This window comes from Furipterus horrens, unplaced genomic scaffold, assembly GCF_987537825.1.
Source record: "Furipterus horrens unplaced genomic scaffold, mFurHor1.1.pri manual_scaffold_2, whole genome shotgun sequence".
Classification (NCBI taxonomy): Eukaryota; Metazoa; Chordata; class Mammalia; order Chiroptera; family Furipteridae; genus Furipterus; species Furipterus horrens.
The window spans coordinates 151,756,208-151,773,153 of NW_028327172.1; the positions used below are offsets into that span (position 1 = coordinate 151,756,208).

At 39.5% G+C, this 16,946-nt stretch overlaps 1 protein-coding gene across 1 annotated transcript in view; it reads left to right on the forward strand.

The window, feature by feature from the left end:
* The window catches only part of PDSS1 (decaprenyl diphosphate synthase subunit 1), a 38,649-nt gene that overhangs the window by 9,411 nt on the left and 12,292 nt on the right, over positions 1-16,946 (forward strand). The window contains exons 5-7 of the mRNA XM_090266636.1: positions 5,461-5,602; positions 8,335-8,446; positions 8,539-8,648. Coding sequence (XP_090122762.1) covers positions 5,461-5,602; positions 8,335-8,446; positions 8,539-8,648 — 364 coding nt within the window. The remainder of the gene's footprint in view (positions 1-5,460; positions 5,603-8,334; positions 8,447-8,538; positions 8,649-16,946) is intronic.

Below are 16,946 nucleotides of genomic sequence, written 5' to 3' on the forward strand. Positions count from 1 at the left end.
GTAAAGATTACCAGGATGTATGCATACATGTAATCATTTTCCACTCGGGCCAGTTAGTCCAAAGGTGCATGGTTATAAAGCGATTCGCTCTGCACCACACCCACGCAGTGCCTGCCTTCCGTGACTTCCAGAAATGTACCAAAGGGAAATCTTTAAAAAAGGCATTTTGACTGTGGTCCTCAACTTTTGTGCTTTGAATGTATATAAAATTTTTAAACATTTTATTTATTTATTTTTAGAGAGAAGGGAAGGGAGGGAGAAAGAGAGGGAGAGAAACATCTGTCAGTTGCCTCTTGCATGCTCTCAACCAGATACCTGGTCCACAACCCAGGCATATGCCCTGACCAGGAATCGAACCAGTGACCTTTCAGTTCTCAGGCCAGTGCTCAATCCACTGAGCCACACCAGCCAGGGTGAATATGTTTAAATTTTTTAAATATTAAAACAACTGCAACATTTAATATTAAAAGAAATCCTAAAAGGAAAGAGGATGTACCCATATTGCCTTATGTAGCCATCTTTGCCGTTCCCTCTGCCCCTCCTCTCTTGTGCTCAGTCATACCATTTATTTTGAATTCTGCTTTGTTTACTTACCATTGTATTTTAAAGTCTTGGTAAAGACTTGTTGCTGGAGTATCTTCATAGTTATTCTTACATAATGTGATCTATGGATGGAAATTCCAGTAGACCATAATGTACTTACGCATTTCCCTAGTGTCGAACATTTGTATTATATTCCCTTTTGTCAATAGACAATATTTTAAGAAATGCCTCTGTAAGAACTAAATTTAAGGATTTTATCAGAGTGAGCATCAAATGTTGTTTCTGAGTGTGTGCTCCCTCCACCCCCTGCTGCTGCACCCGCCCATCCTACAGCTCCAACACAGCACACCATGCTCAGGGTGCCTCCCAATCACCTAAGACTGTCAGAGAGCTCCCAGTATAGTTTGAACAAGCAGTGACCTTTTAACCATCATCAGACCCATTTTCAATTCACTTAGGCAGAGCAGCAGAAACGTTCCCTCTGAATCAAACCTAAAGTATGTCTAATGTGGTCTTGAGCAGGGTTCCTTGGCGTGGACACAACAGACATTTTGGGCCATATCATTATTTGTGGCGGGCGGTGTTGTCATGTGCATTGGCGTAAGACATAGTGGCACCTCTGCCCTCAACTCACTAGATGCCAGTAGTGCCCCAACCCCCACTTGGATGACAACCAAAAATGCTTCCAAAGGTTGCCAAATGGCCCCTGGAGAACAAAATCATCCTTGGTTGAGGACGGCTTGTCTAGGGAGAATGTGTGTTCATATTTTCAGTTTCTTAGATTAATACATAATACAGTTGGTTGCCCTCAGAGAAAACACGAGAAGGAAGATATTCCACACTGCTCTGACTCCTGTCAGCTGTTATCCCCACAGGTGAAAGTTTTCCCAGTTTGCTTGACTGATCTGTATCAACTGTTGGTTGAAGAAAACACGGGAGACTATAACACAGAAAAGGCATTGCTAGTTCTAAAAGTAAGTTCAAGGCTGCCCTCTCCAGGAACGTTTCGCGGCAGTGCCCTTCTCCCTTCAGTGGCAGAGCAGGCCTTGCTGCAGGCCCTGCGCAGAGGCCGTGTCCAGCGTTGGGCCGTGAGTCAGAACGGAAGCGTGCATTTGGGTAGTACCGTATCCCCGCTGTGTTCCTCTCCAAGCTGCAGTTTCTTGAGAATAAAGTCCCCCACTAAGGACCCTTTGGATCAGGCTCTTAATGAGTTAATATCTAGCTCTTAGTTCCATGCCATTAAAAGCAAGAAAGGGGCAGAAGGAGCTTCTGGAAAGTTGGGCCAGGTGTGGTTTTGCTTCTTGAGAAAGACTGAGGACAATAAGGATCTGACAGAGCAGACCGGAGGGAAAGGAAGGACATTCCAGTCTCAGTACTTAAAGGACCCAAACTTGTAGCAATTGTATTCAGTTGCAAATAAAGATAAAATCTATTTTAGTCTGTATAAACATATTGTTGAGCATACTGAAAATGAATTTTCGACTTTTATCAGCAAACAATTGGGAAATGCGATTCACATCCTGAGAATTGTATAAAGACACAGAGAGACTTCATTTGCATTTTTTAAAAAATCCTTGCCCTAGGAATTTAGATTTGTTGACTTTAGAGAGAGAAGGAGGGAGAGAAAGAAACATCAATGTAATAGAGAAGCATAGATCGGTTGCCTCCCGTACGCACCCCAACTGAGGATTGAGCCGCAACCCTTGGTGTGCGGGAGGACACTCCAACCTACTAAGCCACCCAGACGGGGCTCATTTGCATTTTAAGTAGTGAGTTTCTTCACAACGAAGCTGATGAAGTTCTGTTCACACTCTTTAAAACTCATACTGATGCTCTTAACTCATACTGATGACCTTTAGGATAGGACAGACTCTCATTCCATTTTCCCACACTTTACAGGTGGTGCAGCAGTGGGTCAGCAAAGGCTGAGCCTCTATCAGAACCCTTCTTAAGAAAAGCTTCCATTTGACTTATAGTAAATTAAATGAATGCTCCCACTAGACAGTTTGTGTTCCCCAAACTTTGTGCATCAGAATCACCTGGCATGTTTTTTTAAAATGCAGATTCCTGAGCTCCAGAATTAGAAATTCTGATTCGGTGTGTCTGAGCCTCAGTCTGCATTTTAAAGAGTATTGGTTTCGATATGGTGGACCAAGGATAGATGTGTAAGAAACACTGAGTTTGTCAGAGTTCTAACCAGCAAAGTGAAACACTTATTTTTAGAATTGTCAAGAGAGACAAACAGAAGAACATTTTGGAATAGAAATAGAGGCTTTTATATACCACTTGAGAACTCAGTTTGTATACAACTTCTAGATTGGAGAAGTTTCTCTGTCTCTATTGTTAAAAGTGAAGTTTTTGAACTTTTAAAATTTATTTGCTTCCCTCCTTTGTTCCAAATCACGTAATACATTGCCAAGGTTTGATTTTCTTTTTATATACAATTTGTCCTCACTGTGGGGGGGTTTACTTGTAACTTGTTTCAGACTTCACATTATATATTAGTGTCAATAGGAAGAAAAAGTATTTTTTTAAATCACATGTAAGCTGGATGAACTATATGTGGGAGGTCATTACATTATTACATCTGTTTTTGTCTATGCTTAAAATTATTCATTATAAAATTTTTGTTTTAAATCTAGTGAAAGAAAAACAAATGTACTGAGGGTATGAATCATACCATGCTCTTGCAGGTGTGATGTACAGAAGACATAGCCAGCTTGGAGGAATCAGGGCCTCCTCTCCTCACGCTGTCTCGCCTGCCTGGCTTTTCTTAGCACCTCTCTAAGAAGCTGGGAGAGAGTGGCAGCTCTTTCACAGCAGGAAGTAGACACGGTGCCCAGCTTCTTGAAGGCATGAGTCAGTTTGGCTCTTTGGAGAGTTCATCTTAAAGACAGTGCGGTATTTTTCTGTAGTCTAAATTTCGGTTATCCGCACTGCCATTATGCTGTGCTGTGGATAAGCAGTGGTTTCCAGTATAAGCTAACACACATTAAAACTTAATTATGTAGGGAAAAGTACATTAGATAAAATTAAAAACCATCTAAAATGTGATGTTTGTTCTACCTAGGGGCTGCGTCACAACGCCAGGTTAACATTCTAAGCAAGAATCTTGATTCCATCTGTCAAGAATTTAGCCATGCAAAATGGCATTTTCATATACTTATAGTGTCTTATGAAATTGAAAAATATTTTAAGAAGTCTTTGTTGTTTTAATATCTTCATAAAAACTAGTGTCTCAGTGAGCACTGCCATTGTAGTGCAAGTCCCCAGGAGGAGCCTGTCTACTGAGATAGTTTGTGGTAATGGAAGTGGTACCCAGTTTAGGAATGCATGAGACAGGCTAGAGGCCTTAACAGTTTTTTTAAAGGTAAGTTCCACTGCTAACCAGTAGGAAGTGTATATTTTATGAGACCGAAATCCAGGTGAGAAAATATTCTAAAAAATAGCCTTTATATTTAAAAAAAAAAGAAAAAAAACTAGAAAAGTCTATATCTTTCTCTGCATTTAATTCAAATAAGATAGGGCCCAATAAATATACCTGAAAAATACTTGAAGTCCAAGTTTCCTACTGTAGCCTCTGTGCGGGTCTCACTGAGGGACTCAGAATAGGCTCGTAGAAGCCATCCGAACCTCCATTCTCTCACTTAACATGGTTTTATAGGAAGACTTGTCCCTGCCTTCTTTGCTTTACTCTTTCCCTCTTGAGAGAATGTGTTGTGATCTGAAAGTATTTAGAACTGTTATGATTGTGACATATTAATAAATAATGAACAGCACATTACAATTGATTTCCGGGCTAAAAGCTGTTGGAAGGTTTGGCAGTTTAGTTCTAAAATCTTAGGTCAGAGGAACCAGCAAGGCATCATATTACAAAATTATATTGAAAGCAAGATCAGGAGATGTTCTCATGCTGATTTAGTGTTTGTAGTCAAATTCCAGCATCTTTAATGTAGCTACACTTTGTTTTTCATTGTTTTCTGCAGGTCTCAAGAATCAGAATGAGCACTTCTATCATTTACAGATGTTCAGATTAGATTTTTCAAGAAAAAATCATATTTCAGTATCTCTCTCACTTTTCTCCCCTCTAAGAGATAACTTGATGCTACTTGAAAAGCAAGCTATTGAAATAACTGAAACATTTGGTTAACATGTGTTTAAGTCAAGTATATGTTTTAGGTTCAAAAATTCAGTGGACTATTTCCCCAGTTTGATTTTCTTGAAATTCAGTTTTTAAAAATTCTCATAGATGATGATGGTGATAATGATGATTAAAAAGAAACTGGGGGCCATTCCCTTTTAACTGTAAAACTCAACATCTGTGTATCTTCTTGAGCAGGTTTATCCTATAGTTTGTGTTAAATCTGAGAAATAAAAGTAGAAATTTCTAATGTAAAGTTTAAATAAAAATCAGAAGAAAGTTTTAACCAAAATTCTCTCTTGGTTTTTGAGGTCTTCTTACTAAACATTTAAGGCAGTATCAAAAGCTTCCCACAGAGTGACTGCTGGTTCTCAGTACACTGTTTCAGAATGCTTCTCACCTATCTTCCCCCTCCTCCCGGAAATTTAGTTGTAACCTAATTGTAAACTTGACCAACTGACCAAGACCACTATTATAAGGCAGAAAGATGATCCTTTAGCCTGGTGGCCAGATTTATGTGATGTTTATTTCTTTTTGTTGTTAATTATGCAAATTCTCTTTCTTAATGCGGTGTCCATAAAACATAATCTTAGCATAAAACAGAATGTTCTTCAAGTGATAGAAATGTCTCTGTAGGGAAGCCAAAGTTTTTCTATGGCTTCTCTTAGAGGAATAAAATTCTTTGTCCTAGATCTGATGTCCAGTTTTCGCAAGATGATTGCTGAGAAGGTTATAGGTGACATCTTTGTTTAAAAGCATTGCTTTCTGTTAACTAGAGATGTGCAAGCCAGCCAGCGCACCATAGCCTTAATTGCTGAAATGATCCACACTGCTAGTCTGGTTCACGATGATGTTATTGATGATGCAAGTTCTCGGAGAGGAAAACACACAGTTAATAAGATCTGGGGTGAAAAGAAGGTATGTTTTTTTGTTTTGTTTTGTTTTAATCTTCCTTATCAAATCACATGCTTTTGCATTGCATTTATTTTTCAGATTTGCCTTACTAAAAAATTATGCTTCAGATGTGGTCTTCCAACTTTCAGAATAGTATTCACATACAGATATTTGATGATAGATAGTACCATAGGAAAATAAACAGTATTTCTGGTTATTCTCTGTTTTCTATAGAATTCCTTTTGCTTATAAGGAGAAAATTTCAGTAGTTATCCAAAAAGCATATTTCATGTGGAATCACACATTGTACTTTTGGGCTCTGATTAAAGTAAACGAAACTTTTAAAATAACAAAATTTTAAAATATATACCAAAGGTACTCTTTTACAATGAAAATGTTACCTTTTGATATAGAGGCTCTATCATTGGGATTGGTTCATATATGTATATTTTAAAATATATTTCTATATTTATTAGCATTTCTTTAAAAGGGTTTGCCAAATGGAGAATTTTGTTAAAGGATGTTTGAATCATGGTTGAAGACTGGGAATGCAGTTGAACAAATACAAGTGAAGATGTGCAGGCTTCTGGGAGCAGCCATCTCCCAGCACACATGCACCTCCATTGGCTACCCTGGCAACTTGGAGCGCAAGCAAAACACTAACGTGAAAACTTTCCTCTCCACACCCTCCCCTTGGTCTCATGTTGATCATGCCTGGCTCCTGCTGTCCTCTAATTGCCCTATTAAAAGAAGAAATATATGTTTATTGTTATCTTCCCATGCTAGTTTTGTTTTAATGTCCTTTACGTTGTTGTGTAACTGAGTCCTGCAATTTCATTTGTAAGGTTTTTATTTCAAATTTCAGATAAAAGGTTTTGTGTTCCAGTGACAGGATTCTATACATCAGAATGTTGGTCAAGAGAGGGTAGAGTTTTGTTTTGGAAAAGTCATATGTAACTTCATGATGTCTCCTGTAGTTAGCTGTCTGTGTTCAGGGTCTGTCCTAAAGCCTTATTTGAACTCTTGGATGGGGAGGAGGATTAAGAGAACAAATTAAGATCTTCTCCTTGAACCAGTCCCCTCTGTGACTGCCTCCACTGTTGGGGGGCCTCTTTCTGAGTGTGGTTGAAAAGAACGTCATACCTGCCGCCATTTGCCTCCTTGAGCTGTGAGACCGCTCTGCCCCACACAGGGCCACCCGCCAGTCTCCTTCTCTTTTCTGCCTCTCACTCAAAAGTACTATGATATCAGCCCTGGCTGAGTAGCTCAGTTGGTTAGAGCACCATCCTGATACACCAAAGTTGTGGGTTTGATCCCCTGTCAGGGCACATACAAGAAATAACCAATGAATGCATAAATAAGTGGAACAACAGATCAGTGTGTCTCTCCCCCTCCCCCCTTTCCTCCCTTCTTCTCTAAAAATCAATAATAAAAAGAAAACCTATTATGATACCAATTTTTAAGAAAACCATTCACATAGCAACTCTTCTGAGTCCTCATTACTCTGCCTAGGTCGCCAGCCCAGCCTTCCTTGAACTCTTCACCCCAGCCAGCCCATCTAGTGGCTTCAATTTCATATGCTGGAACTTTTGGCCTCCAGGATCCCCAGGGCTAGGAAAGGAGATCCAAGCCCACCACTGCTAATGATGTAATATAGATGGACAGGTCTATATGTGCACACATAGGTCATAATTATAACTTCATAAATGTGTACCTGCATCAAAATATGTTATATAAAATGATTAATTGGTAAACAGTGAATATCACTAGCTTTAGATACTAGAGAACCAACAGACAATATACACTTAAAATGTGGTTTTAAAATTCTATGAATTAACATTTCTATGAACTCTAGCATTTAGAACTAGTTACTCTATAACACTTAGACATATATTTCAGTATGCAGGTTAATGTATTTGATTATAGCATAGAATTCAATTACATCTTATTTACAATTAGTTGCAAATACAGTGTGGACATCTCACAATTTAAAGAATATTAGAAAAACACTATCTAGTGTTCAGTGAAAAAAACATTTTGTGTAGAAATAAGAGACAGTGTACTACATTGCAGAGCAGCATTGCCCAGATTCCTTGGTTTAGTTTTCATTGAGAAAAGAATGTGCTGTGCCCTGTGGTGGGGAGGGCTAAATCCTCGCTGGGAAACGTCCCAGCCTGAGCCATCGAGGAGTTCAGCAAATAGGAAATAACTGATTGCAGGAAAGTGCTCAGACAACATTATGCGAATCATGCTCTGCTCAGACAACATTATGCGGATCATGCTCTGCTCCCGCAGGAGAGAGGCTTTCTGAGCAGACTGAGGGATGTGAGTGGACTTCCTGGGGGTGCCATCTGAGCTAATTATGCAAATGAGTGCTCGATGAAGAAAGGGAAGGACTTTGCGGGCAGAAGAAGCTGTAAGTGCAAAGGCACAAGAAGATGGTTTGAGGGAGGAGTGAATGGTCCAGCATCTGCCTCTTGGTGGGGCCAGGGGATGGGGCTGGAGGGCAAGACACTTCCCTGTGTTTCCATCTCTGAAGTGGAGAGCTGCACTGGGAAAGCTCTGAGAGCCAGCCTAGGTCAAACACCGTCCCCAGTCTGCTACTGAGTCTTACAAAATCTGGCTGAGCAAAAAGAGGGGGAAAACGTCCAAGATGACCCCTTCCTGCCATTCTGGTTGTATCTTCTGAGACGCAACTTCATTTTGGTGCCATTGCTATGACACTTTTCTCTAAAAGGTTTTTTTTTCTTCTCTAGGCTGTTCTTGCTGGTGATTTCATTCTTTCAGTAGCATCTATAGCTCTGGCTCGAATTGGAAATACAACTGTTATATCTATTTTAAGCCAAGTTATTGAAGATCTAGTGCGTGGTAGGTTAATTATAACTTTTCTTTTTTATTCCATTTTAGTATTTAGCCAGGCAGTAAAACCATGTCTCTAATGCCCCCTTTCCTTCTTACAGGCGAATTTCTTCAGCTCGGATCAAAAGAGAATGAGGATGAAAGATTTGCACACTACCTTGAAAAGACCTTCAAGAAGACTGCAAGTCTGATAGCCAACAGTTGTAAAGCAGTATGTACGTTCTGTCTTTCTTTGAGTTTAAATTTTTAAAAAGCCTCATAGCTTTTTCTTGGGAGCTAGTTCTAGAGAAAAATTCACTGAAGAACCATAAAAGAGTAACCAAAACCCCAAGAGATCGTTGAGAAAAGAATTAATCCCTAAACGGGAAAACTACTGTGGCTTTCATATTTGTGTTCTTTTGTTATGCAGACATTCACTTTTCATTGTTCCACCCAAGAATTTAATCAAAATAAGCTTTAACCTCTAAATCTAATTCCCAAACTATGTTATCTGTTGGACAATTCATGAATAATTCTTCTCATGATTGTTGTCCCGCACACAATTTCTGACATTTTACCTTTAAAAAGTTATGAAGTGCTGTGTTCTTAAATATAATATTTATCTAGGAGAAAATGCGTAACTCTAGTATTAGATTGTACTAGTTCTCTGTCTCCTTTTTTATGAGTAGCAGTTCCTCCCATTATTTTTTAAATGAAATGTAAACAAGCCATTTTTTTTCTTCAGGATATAAATTGTGAAACAAACCTTTTTTTTCCCTCAGCATTCTCCTTAGCCTTCCGACTACTCTCCACATACTTTTCTTTTTTATAAAACTCAGCATTATCTTTTATCTGTAGACTAAAATGTGTGGTGTTCAGTATTAGCCCATAAATGATAGTTCTGTCCATGGAGTTATCCCTGTAACATGTCTCAACCTAACATATGTAGCAGAAATGAAACCTGGGCAAGTAATAGTCCTTTGTAATTAAAGCAACAAAAAAGAAAACCTATAAGGGACAAATGTCAATTGCTGTCATGATACACTTTTTTTTAATCCTCACCTAAGGACATTTTTTTCATTGTTTTTAGAGAGAGAGGAAGGGAAAGAGAGAAACATCAGTGTGAGAGATCTGTTGCCTCCTGTACATACCCAGATCGGGGATTCAACCCACGACCTTTTGGTTATAGGATGATGCTCCATCCAACTGATCCACACAGCTAGGGCTGTCCTGATACACTCTTAACATAATTACAGGTAAAGAGCTTTGCCTCACACATCTCAGGTAAAAAATGTCCCTTGCCAATAGTGTCTCAGTTTTGAAGTGTCAAGAAATGGATAATTGTGAGCCACAAAAGAATGAGGATATTTTCTTCCTAAAAAAGACCTAATAAATCTCTAAAGAATGTGAACTATGTAGAACATGCTGGCCACAATTTCAACCACTTTGTCTTTATTGAAAGGTCTATTTTCCAAGATATTGCAAGTTTTTTTTTAAAAAAAAGAGAGACAGATTAAAGTATGATAGACACTGGAATGCCAACTAAACGAACTACCTGTTTAAAATGGGCACTATGGCATCCAGCTTTGGCGCACAGCTTGACCTTGCCTGGGCACCTCCAAGCCCAGCACAAGTAGCAGCCATCTGTAGATCTCTTTGTAGCTTATCCTGTATGACCTCAGACAGAACACAGGCAATGACTGACCTTGGACATGCCAAGAGCAATCAGCGCTCATCTACAACAGGAGGGTGTATGTACACAGACCACACAATGGGTACACCTTGAGTTACCCAGCTTATGCGAAAGGGGAGACTGTACCACTGGACCTTACAGGACACCTACTACATTAGGCCACACTGCCAAGACTGGGAGATGTAGCAGCTCTATCTGATACATAGAAACAAACACAGGGTGCTGCCAAAATGAGGAGACAAAGAAATGTGGCCCAAAGGGAAAAAGAAAACAAAATGGAGATAAGCAACCTACTAGACACAGGGTTCAAAATATTGGTTATAAGGATGCTCAGTGAATTTAGTGAGGACCTCAACAGCATAAAAAAGAACCAGTCAGAAACGAAAGATACACTAATTTAAATAAAGAACAATTCACAGGGAATCAACAATAGAGTGGATGAATCAAGTCAGTATTTGGAATATAAGTAAGCAAAAACAGCATAAAAAAAAAGAATCCCAAAAAGTGAGGAGTTAGGAGACTCTGGAACAACTTCAGGTGTACCAGCATTCACATCATGGTGCCAGAAAGAGAAGAAAGACAGCAAGAAATTGGAAACTTGAAAAAATAATGACAGAAAACTTCTCTAACTTGGTGAAGGGAATAGACATACAAGTCCAGGAAGCACAAAGAGTCTCAAAGAAGATGAATTCAGAGGACAACACCAAGACACATCATAAAATGCCCAAGGTTAAATACAAAGAGAGAATCTTAAAAGCAGCAGGAGAAAAATCAGTTACCCACAAGGGAACTCCCATAAGATTGTCAGCTGATTTCTCAAAAGAAACTTTGCAGGCTAGAATGTCATGGGAATAAATATTCAAAGTGATGAAAAGCAAGGACCTACAACCAAGAATACACAGCAAAGCTATTATTTAGACTTGAAGGACAGCTAAAGAGCTTCCCAGACAAGAAAAAGCTAAAGGAGTTCATCACCGTCAAACCAGTATTATGAAATGTTAAAGGGTCTTTAAGAAGATGATCAAAGTTATGAACAATAAAATGTCAATAAATACATATCTATCAATAATTGAATTTAAAAAATAAGCAGAACAGAAACAGAATCATAGATACAGAGAATGTTTTGATGGTTGCCAGATTGGAGGAGTGTTGTGGGGGATAAGCAGAAAAGGTGAAGGGAATAAGAAGTACAAATTGGTAGTTACAGAATAGTCATGGGGATGTGAAGTACAACATAGGGAATAGAATAGCCAATGAACATATACACACACACACACACACATACATGACCCATGGACATGGACAACAGTGCGGGGATTGCCTGTGGGAGTGAGGAGGAAGCTGGCTGGAGTTGGGCACAGAGGTTAAAATTGGGACAACTGCAATAGCATAAACAACAAAATATAATTTCAAACATTTAAAATGGGTGCCATGCCCTAGCCAGGTAGCTCAGTTTACTGGAGCGTCATCCCATAAACCAAAAGGTTGCAGGTTCATTGTGTGTTTCCCTCTCCCTTCCTCTCTCTTTAAAATCAATAAACATATCCTCAGGTGAGGATTAAAAATAAAAAAATAAAATGGGCACCATAAAAGTGTTCCATTAATTGATGGCCAAAATTTCTGTGAATGTAAGATCATCCTCATAAGGCACCTTCCTTGATGATTTCATCAGCAGTTAGAAGCCCTAGCAGGTTGAGGGTCTGTTGGAACTAGAAACACATAGAGTCATTGTCCGCACAAAGTGTTCATCCCATAGGCACATAGCAGCAGCACCACTTGGAGCCAGAACAGGAACTAAGGGTCAAATCCTTGGGAGGGGTCAAGGAGATGGGCCCAAGTCATCAAAGAAAGGCTTGGTTGTGCTCATTGGCCTTTGCTTAGGAAGTCAAAGACATTATAACACGTGTCAGTTTATAAAGAGCACCTTGTTCTTCATAGATTAGCAAGTAGACAGTGGATGTAAATGTTAACATGGCTTAGCCGTATTAAAAATGAAATGTTTTATGCTGTCCACTAGGAGGCATGCTGGCATCATCCCAGAACTACCCACTTTCATGGGATTTACTCCTAAATTCTCTGAGAAAAGTTTCTATATTTAAGTGCCTATGGGTAGAAATAGTCCAGAGGTGTTTTCAAAACTGCTGTTTTTATATAGCCCTCGCACTTCAAATGCAAATATATATGGGCTCCAAAAGAAGGCATGCAAGGCAAATTAAGAGATGCGAAAAGGAGGGAATAAGGAGAATTTAAACATCAGAATTATTACAGAAGAACTAATGGAATTCCAAGATGTATTGGGATTTGAAGGAAATTTAGCCACCTATAATTCATTCTACTAAGGACACCACTTCTTCCCCTGTCCCCATTTTTAACCACTCATTGTATTTTTATTGGAAAGTGTTAAAATCTAGGAGAGGGCTGCCTAGGATTGTTTTGTAACACTGATTGATATTAAAATAGAAGTAATCTTAGGTGATTGGCTATTTATTTATATACATAGTGATGCCAAATACATTCTGTTGCTTACCAGTGAAGGCTATCACTTATTCTCCAGAAACTGATGAATAAGACCTGAGAGGTCTGGTTGTCCATCCAGTGTTATTCAGTCCAACAGTGGTTGAGATGGGATTTGAACTGAGAACTGTATATGGTAATACTGTATTGGTACCCCCCCACTCCGAATGTATGTGGGTACATGTGGCCTAGAATCAGTGAGCTATCTTCCTAGTGATTTGTTTTCAAAGATACAGAGCACCACCACAGATTTTTATGTGGGTCATATTTGTAGAATACTACTTTCTGGCTACACCATCGTCTCTCGAGACGGACGGCTGCCGACGACGACGACGACGACGACGACTTTCTGGCTATGATATTATTATGTAATCTACAAATACACCTGATTCGGATTTGCCAGTTGGCCTAATACTCTTATAACAAATTGAAACAATTTTTTTTCTGGTCCAGAATCCAATCCACAATCTCATTGGATTTAGTTGTCATGAATCTTGAGTGTCTTTTATTTCGGAACACTTCTTTTGTCCTACTAGTGAATGTCGACATTGGTCACTTGAGTGGGTGGTGTCTGCCATGTTTCTTCACTTTAAAGTTCAAACTCCCACTCTTGGTTTTAGCATTAATTTACAGTTCTTTGCTGAGGCAGTTATTAATATGCTAGTTGCCAAATTAGTGTTTTAATCCATTATTCTTTTACATCACCTTCCTACAGTTGAGTTGGTATTTTATTTTAAGAAATATTTTGGATTGTTATTTTATTTTTTGGATTATAACCCTTTATTGTTATTTATATATTTATATATTTTAATGCTCAGTTGTCCCATATTCGGCCAGTGGGGAATGCCCTTTAACCTGGCTCCTGTGTCCAGCTAACATATCCCTATCATTCTTTCAGCACCTTCTTCACCTTGTCCTTCCCAGCACTGAGACCCATCATTTCTCCAAGAATCCCTGGTGCCTTTTGGTGGAAAATGGTACTTAGAAACCAAGATCTGGGCGCTAAGCACTCCTAGTGGACAGAGCAGTAAATACATGTCTGTATAACACATGTGTGAGGATATGTGTATATCTCTTTCGACATTCACCTAAATTTATTCAAAACCATGTAGTAGTATACCGATTGCTCCAAAGCCATCAGACACCACAGGATTCATAATTTATTCCAGCATTCTGTTTTTCCAGAATGTAACTCCCTTTTCCAACAGTGAGAAAACTGGCTCCCTTTGCCACAATGTACTTATTTTGCTCAATCCTAGAATATACCACAGGAGCTTAAACATTAAAACTCTCATCTCTGTGAAAAACAAACCTAGTAGCTAGAGTTCAGTGTTTGTTTAGTTTCTTTTGTCTTTAGCCTGAGGATAATATAGTTAAAATTCTGTGTTCAGAGTTATCTTTCTCCCCTTTTTCAGTGTGGTTATGTTACTATTTGAAATATAGTTAGGTGCTTTTCTTATTCCATGTTAAGGATTCTCTCCCATTCTTACTGATTTTGTTTTTTGGTTTTGAGGTTATTGTTTTGAACATGAAACATTAACAGAGCTCCGGAAGTCAGAACTATACAAAAAGTGAACTGCCCTCTCCTCCCCTTTACCCTGTTCCCACTCTCCATTGTTTCTACCCACCCTATAAGAAACCAATCTCATTAGTTTATGGTTCTTTTTACACAAATGAGCAGATGTATGTATGTTATTTCCCCTTCTTTCTTGCAACAGAAAGTAGTATTGTTGGGGGAGAAACTCAGTTCTCCTTGTCAACGCAGTGAAGAATTACAGATCAGCAAATCTATTAGCGTGCCAGCAGGGTTTATTGGTGATCTGTTCTCATGGAAGAGAACAAGCCTAGATAAGGTAGTGAAAGGCATAGGCAAAGCAGGGTAAGGGCAGCCAAAGGCAGGGGTGGCAAGCCAGGTCCTTTGTTCTAAGAACTTCTATAGTTGGCAGGGTGGGGGTGAAGAAGATACATATTGATTGTCAGGTAAAGGCGGTGCCAGCTTTCCCTAAGTTTGATTATTCAAATTTAGGTATGGGGGAGGGGTCTCTTAGCTCGAATCCTTATCTTGCTCCAGACTCCATTTGTTCATCTTATTATAAAGCAGATATGTGACAGGAAGCAGTTAATTAAAGTTGGGACAGTTACCCAAAGTTATTTATGGGCTCTTTCTTTAAGCATTAGGGACTCCCTTGTAAAACAGATAGTGACCAGAGGTAAGCAGTTAACCAAGGTTATTTTATGGGCTTCTTCCTTTGGGCACTATGGACCCTTTCCTGCCTTTCAGGCTTTGGAATGAAAGTTTCAAAGGCTTTCTTTCCCAGATAGTGGAAATGATACCTAGAATTTCAAGGATTGCCCTACACTCCCACGAAGTAGGAACCTTACATTTATTCTACACTCTTAAACCTACATAACTTTAACAACATACGTATACAGTACCGCAAAATCCCGCAATACAGTGAGGCCGTGATAAGTGAACCGCGATATAGCTAGGGACTACTGTATTATCGGACCAGCTCGGCACTGCTGAGGTTAGTGGGCCTCCCTGCCTTGATTTGCTATCTATCCTACTTAACAGTATGCTGTACCATTTTTTGTTGCTTTGTTTGCTTGTGCACCTTCCTTTCTTCAGTTCACAATATAGTATGGTAATGATTCCATGCTGATTTGTAGAGTCTTCCGTATTTTTTAAATAGCTACCTGGTATCCCATTGTGTGGACCTGTCACAGTTTACTCAGGCATTTAGGTTTCCAGTTGTTTACAATTACAAATACTACTACAATGGCTGACCTTGTGTAAATGTGTTGTTGTATTGTTGGAGGTGTACCATCAGGGTATATTTCAAGGTAATTAATAGATGCTGTTTTGAGAAAAGTTCCCTCCATAAGGTTTGCACCATTATGCCTTCCTACCAACAATTGGTAAGAGTCTCTTTCCTGTTTTCCCCCAGCCTCAGTGTGTCATAAGATGTCAGTTTGCCAATCTGATGATAGATGAGAAGTGGTATTGCAGTGGAGTGATCATTTGCATCGCTCTAGGTGAAGTTGAACTTCTTTTCAGATGCTTAAGAGCCATTTTTATAGCTTTAATTTTTGTGAATTATCAGTTCATGACTTCTGCCCGTTTTCTGATGGTTGTTTGGTCTTTCCCCCACCTTGGTTTTAAAGAACTCTAGATATTAAGAATATTAGCTCTTAATCTGTGATATGTTGCATATGTTTTCTCCGAATAGTTTCAGTTGGTTTTTTGACAACCTGTTTTGATATTTTTTATGTAATGGTAGAGTTCCAGTGATCTCCACTATTTTTAAATAAATAAGACCACAATACATATATGTATCTGTCAGAATATATCTCTTAAACTCACAGTGGCACAAACACACACCTCAAAGATAGATGTGTTTGATAAATACCCATCGCTGTGGCCCTCCTAATCTTTTTGAGACGAGGCTCATGAGAATCTCACGAGAAGTGTGGTCCTCCCAAGAAAGATGCCCATATACACACCATGCCTGGCTGTGGACCTGCCTCCAACAGCACAGTTTGCCGAGCTCCGCTTTTTTGCTTGATCATTCCACCCACTTCCAGAAAGACACTCAGCATCTCTCTTCTGGTGCCAAGAACAAGCCAGTTCCTTTCGTGTCATCTGCTTTTGCATTGTTTCTGATTTCCTAGTTGTGACAGGACAGATCCAGATAATTCTAATCTGGGTTGGGGAGGGCTCTTTACACTGCAGTAGTTGAAATCTGATCAGAAATGTCCCTTCACAGCCTGTAAAGCAGAAGCTGTCCACTAAGAAGTAGCTCGGTTCTGGGTCAGCCAGCATATGTGAGCTGCAAGCTGGTGGTGCAGACCTCAGAGCTCTCTGCTTTGGGGCACATGACTTGAACTCCTAGAGCTTCCATTTTGTTGCCCATGAGCAGCAGCATAACAAAGGAAGAGAACAGTCTCTGGAGGTAGACAGTTTGGGTTCAAATTTTGATTCTAACAGAGGACCACAGAGGGAGGGACTGAAGTCAGGGGACAGGTTTCTTTATCATCAGGGACCTGTCACAGAAAGACTGAAGAGCCCCATCTGGCTTTCTCAGGGAGGGTCAATACAGATGCTTCCTCTTCACTGGGGCAGGTGTCTGCTCTCTCCCATTTTAGTTGTTTCTCTGTTTCCATAAAATGTCCCTGGGTCTCCTTAGCATGCTTAGCAGAACAGCAGGAATTGCACTCAGGTGGCCAGTGCCAGCTAGTTTGTTGTTTTTATATTTGTTTTTGTTTTGTTTTGTTTTAAGAAAGACTTAGCCAAAAGTCTTATTTCTCCCTTGCTGGAAGGGA